The sequence below is a fragment of the Dendronephthya gigantea genome, unplaced genomic scaffold, assembly GCF_004324835.1.
Source record: "Dendronephthya gigantea isolate DGI-Jeju-01 unplaced genomic scaffold, DenGig_1.0 000215F, whole genome shotgun sequence".
Taxonomy (NCBI): Eukaryota; Metazoa; Cnidaria; class Anthozoa; order Malacalcyonacea; family Nephtheidae; genus Dendronephthya; species Dendronephthya gigantea.
The window spans coordinates 58,074-63,255 of record NW_021163225.1 but is presented as its reverse complement, the minus strand read 5'-3'; the positions used below and the strand labels follow the sequence as shown (position 1 = coordinate 63,255).

The 5,182-nt window shown below is 40.5% G+C and overlaps 1 protein-coding gene across 1 annotated transcript; it reads left to right on the top strand.

The window, feature by feature from the left end:
- Window positions 1-1,236: 1,236 nt before the first annotated feature.
- Window positions 1,237-1,857, top strand: LOC114539721. Its single transcript, XM_028560331.1, has one exon. The coding sequence runs from the start codon at window positions 1,237-1,239 to the stop codon at window positions 1,855-1,857; it is 621 nt and encodes a 206-aa protein (XP_028416132.1).
- Window positions 1,858-5,182: the final 3,325 nt, after the last annotated feature.

Genomic DNA, 5,182 nt, shown 5'->3' with positions numbered 1-5,182 from the left:
AAATCTGAGCGATAAGGGGAGTTGGAGCCACTGCCCGGGGCTGGAAAATCCCGCAGATTTAGGAAGTAGGGGAGTATTAGCATCTAAGTTGCAAAACGATTCATTGTGGTGGACTGGGCCACAATGGCTGAGCAGCGGGGAAAGTGCATGGCCAGAAAAGGGGAAAATTATTGCCACAGAAGGTAGTAAGGCAGAGGAGAAGAAAGCAACTGTGCTAGTTGCGAATACGAAGAAAGTTGCATCAGTAGGCAACATAGTTAATATAGAAAGATATAGTTCTCTAGAGAGATTAGTACGTGTGACTGCATGGGTGCAACGATTTGTACGGAAATTGATTGCGAAAACAAAGGGGAAAGAAGAGTTTGCAAAATCAGATTATTTGAAACGTGAAGAATTAGTAGCAGCAGAAAGACTTTGGGTAAAAGCCTCGCAAGTAGAGTTGAGAGAAGATGAAAAATATAAGCAGTTAGAAAGGCAGCTTAGGTTAGTTGAGGAAGAAGGAATAGTGAAATGTCGAGGAAGATTTGCAGAGTCAGACTTAAGCGAAGACGCCAAATACCCAATGTTATTACCAAAGGAAGGTAGATTGACGGAGTTAGTAATTATTAACTGCCATAATAAGATACATCACAGTGGGGTAAGGGCAACGTTAGCGGAAATACGATCACGTTATTGGATTCCCAAGGGTAGGCAAAGGGTTAAAAGTATCATAAACAAATGTATGGTGTGTAAGAAATTAGAGGGAAAGCCTTATAGCGCACCAAAGGAAGCTGATCTTCCGGAATTCAGAGTAAAAGAAAGCGAACCATTTTCAAAAACTGGGATAGATTTCGCCGGACCATTGTTTGTCAAAAATGCGACCAACGGAACCGATAAGGTTTACATTGCCTTATTTTCATGTTGTGTGAGTAGAGCATTACATTTAGACTTAGTGAGAGATTTGTCAACACAAGAATTTTTGCGGTGTTTGAGACGATTTTCAGCTCGCAGAGGAACTCCGGCACTGATAGTAACCGACAATGCGAAAACATTTAAAGCCTCCGCCAAAGCCGTGAAAAAACTATATAAGTGCGAGACCTTGCAGGGTTTCTTAGGAGTCAACAGGATTGAGTGGAAATTTAACTTAGAACGAGCTCCCTGGTGGGGTGGATTTTTCGAACGGATGGTGCAGTCGGTAAAAGATGTTTGAGGAAGGTGCTGGGGAGTGCGAGACTGACCCTTGATGAGTTGTTGACGATGTTAGTGGAAGTTGAGGGGACGCTCAACTCTAGGCCACTAACATATGCTTATGACGAAGTTGGTAGTGAACCATTGACGCCGTCTCATTTGTTGGTTGGTAGGAGACTGAAGTCAATGCCGGACGGTGTGGTTGGTGAGGAGTCGGACGAGGAATACTGTAGTAAACGGTTTAGGTATTTGTGTAGAAAAAAGCAGCATTTTTGGAATAGGTGGCGTAAAGAGTATCTTACTGATCTTAGAGAATTCCATCGTGGAAATCAAGAAGATAGTAAGAGGGTGGTAAAAAAGGGAGATGTTGTGGTTGTATTTGAGGATAATGTGAGGAGAGGAAATTGGAAGACGGCTGTTGTTGAAGAGTTGATTGTTGGAAGAGATGAGATGATCAGGGGTGCAAGGGTTAGGTTGATACGCAACGGTAAAGAGGTCATTCTTTCTCGCCCTGTCCAGAAACTCTATCCAATCGAGGTTAATCATAGCCAGGAAACAGAGAAGCAAAATAAGAAAGATAGATTAGAAAAGGGAAACAAAGCGAATGCTGAAAGTGTGAGGCGAGAAGGGAGACCAAAAAGAGCAGCAGCATTAGATTCAGAGTGGAGAACGAGAAACATGATTAATTGACTAGCTGCGCTAGTCAAGGCGGGGAGTGTGTCGTGAAAATGTGTCAAATGTCATGTTTGTGTTGTGTGTGTATTTTATATTCATATAGTTATATTCATTTATGTGGAAATAGAGTAACTTGAAAACAGGGGAAATAATGCGCGCAAACAAACGCACGTCCAACCACGAAGAAGGAAACCGCCTGTCCCACACGCTAACGCAAACGGATGGAAGAATGGGGGCAGTGCGGTTAGAGAGTTAACCGCGTTGCGGGAAAAAAACATCCTGGGACGTGCATAAATTGCGCAAAGGAAATTGATGTCAAAATGGAATAATATCCCCTATAGTTTTAAATATATGTAGAATTGTAAACTTTAAGTTAGTGTTATTAGGAGAGTTGTATTGTGTGGTGTGTTGTCACCGTAACGTCAGAGTGAGTGTGTCTTTCTTAAGCGTGTCGTCTTAAGAGTATTGTGTCATCGACGTGCACTAAGTGTGTACAAAATATATACCTGTACATAGAGTGTTAATAAAAGTTAAAAATACAGTCCCCGAGTTGTGGTATTCGTTGAATCTGGTGCCAGCAGCAGCGTAACTTGCAGAGAGGCGAAGTTGCGCGACACAGTATACAAGAAAAACTACGTGGTGTTACCTGCAATCCTTGAATTGAAGATCGTTGCAAGAATCAGTACAGTACAACTGCCATCAATACAACGGCGCATGGCGTACATCAAAACCATTTAGTTCCCGTTTATCAGTTAATATCTTCACCGATATAGCCAGGCTAATAAACTTCACAACAACTCCGCAAGTACAACCCTTTTCAGCCAAGTTGAGTCTACGTATACAATATGTTGTAGACTTACTTTTCAACCGTTGTAAGCGTCTACCGCAATAGTTCTCTCTCTATAACTGGGCATGATTTCCGGGTGGGGATTTTTTATTTACACTTGAATGACGTATATATGTGATAAAATTATTATAATTGAGACAAGTCGGCGAGGCTACTTCCGTGTACAAATATTAAATCTCTTCAAACAACAGGGGCGAAGACTGTAATCTTCAAAGTTTTTATGGCAAATTCTCAAGTGAAATGTCATATAGGCTCGTAAATAACCTAAATTTAGACTGCGATCAATTTTTAACGCTTTGTTTGCTGATGCGGTTCTATTTGGAAGTGTAGTGTTACTCCATGATAACATATCATATGTCACGTGCTGTCAAAATTGCTTTAAGACGACAGGATCTTATTGTTTTCACGCACCTTGGGCCGGTTGTATGAAAGCCGGATAGCGCACCAACGGATTGTGTTTTTTAAATAAAAATTTTATACGCAAATTGTAAATTTGCGGTTGATGGAGTAATATGTTCTAGAAGGTCCTATTTCACCCTACATATGGACCGTCTCTGGTCTAGCTGTAGTTATCGCATGCACTAATTTTAGCTTGGGCAAAGGTCAAGGCCTCAATAGAACAAGGCTGTTTTTACCAGCGATGTCAATAGTTATAAAGTCCAAAATCTGACAGAACTCTGGCATCTTAGCATGCGAACAACGTATGCAAACTTGTGTTACGGCCAATTGAATCTCCCTTGACGGTCTTCCCTTCACGTGGACAAGAACAATATATAGCCCTCTTTTTCTGCTAGGATTTTGGCTGCTCCCCATGCAGGCGTGCATTGGTCATTCTCAAGACCTCAGCCAATGCAACCACAACGCCGGTCAAATATTTAAAGGTCTTTTTTCGAAAGGCAGCAATATACGTATATCTGCATTTCAAAATAATTTTAATAACAAAAACTACAAAAATAAACTCCATCCACCTCCCCTAAACGAAGGACTGGCCGCTGTGGCATCCGCATGTAAATATACTGATACGTTATGTTCATTCATATGTTATCTCTAGATAGTCTATCGATATTCTTCTTGTGACTTTGAATGAATTGCAATGATTAAACAATGGCAGGAAGTGCTGTATTTCTGGACAACACCTCACCACGTGAAGTGCATTTGTCTCAGTATAGCTAATGGTGGTCCCTAGATTATCAGGTCTCAACTAACTGAGCAACATGCACAGGAAACACTTAGGTTAATTAGAGCCTCTAGACCTTTTATTCGAGCGCTTCCTGCCCAATTTATGTGCCACAAAAATGCCTCATGCATGCATGGTGTTGGTTCTTTGCTAAGTTGCCAGACGTACCGAAAATCCTTATAAAGAATTTCAACATATAAACTACATTAAAAGCTCTGAAATCGCCCGTTGTCGGGTATAACTTTGGTTAAATCCTATATTATTCCTAAATCGAGGATCCTCTTCAACAATTGTTGCTTCAAGGCTTAAATTTTATTGCTCTTCAAGCTTTTTTAGAACGGCTGAAAAAATCACTACCCGGCTTTTATACATCCGGCCCCAGTAAAGTTTTTAGCTCTATTTCAGCATCGATTTAAGTGTGGTTTATAAAACCAAATTATAATTATTAAATAATAAAATATTGTTGCGGGAGTATGATTGGTTTTACCTATAGTTAATAAAAATTGATTCTGGATCATCACACTTACGGCGCCACGAAACATTGCAAGGCATTCTGACATTCCAGTTGCCATAACAACCGTTTACTAGTAAGACAACCTGCAAATTAAAAGAAGTTAGAAAACAATTTGATCGTGGTGTGGCCAGTGTTGGTCATTTCTATGCGAGGGTGGAAAAGGTGGTAGCGTGAAAAAGCCATAAGCACACACGTAAATCGACACCGTGATTTCGGTCGGTTTATCCAGGTTTTGAGTGGAGGTTTTATCAACAATTGTCACTGACTGTATGCTTAGGTTTATGCAGATCTCAAAATTTTGATAAATCGACTAAAATCGCTGCTTGCGCCCGATTTTGGAATTATTCTAGCAAGATATATTACATATGTAACGAGCACTTGAACATTTTTTAATTCTTAATTCTCACGCGTATGCGTTGATTACAGAGGTCTTACAGCAACGTGGCGACTGTGCTAACCGCTTATTTTAGGCAGGCTTCAACAAAATAATTTATTTACCTCGACAGAGATCTGACAAGATCTGCATTCAACTGATCCCCCAATTTCAATGCAATTTTTCCCGCCAAAGTTTGGCTCAGGGTTGTTACAATCTGGTTGCCATGTTTCAAAACCTTCGCCGCAACTCATATTCCACTTTTCTTAAGGGCAAATTGCCATTATTACAGTCAACCAAGCAAAATGTAGTAAATGTACTGGTGCTGAAAACGAAAAGTTTTTAACCTAAATGAAATAAACATAGTAAAAGACAAAGCTGGGCTTTTTTTTACCCCCCCCCAAATCTCAGGAGTTTAAGCCTAAGCTG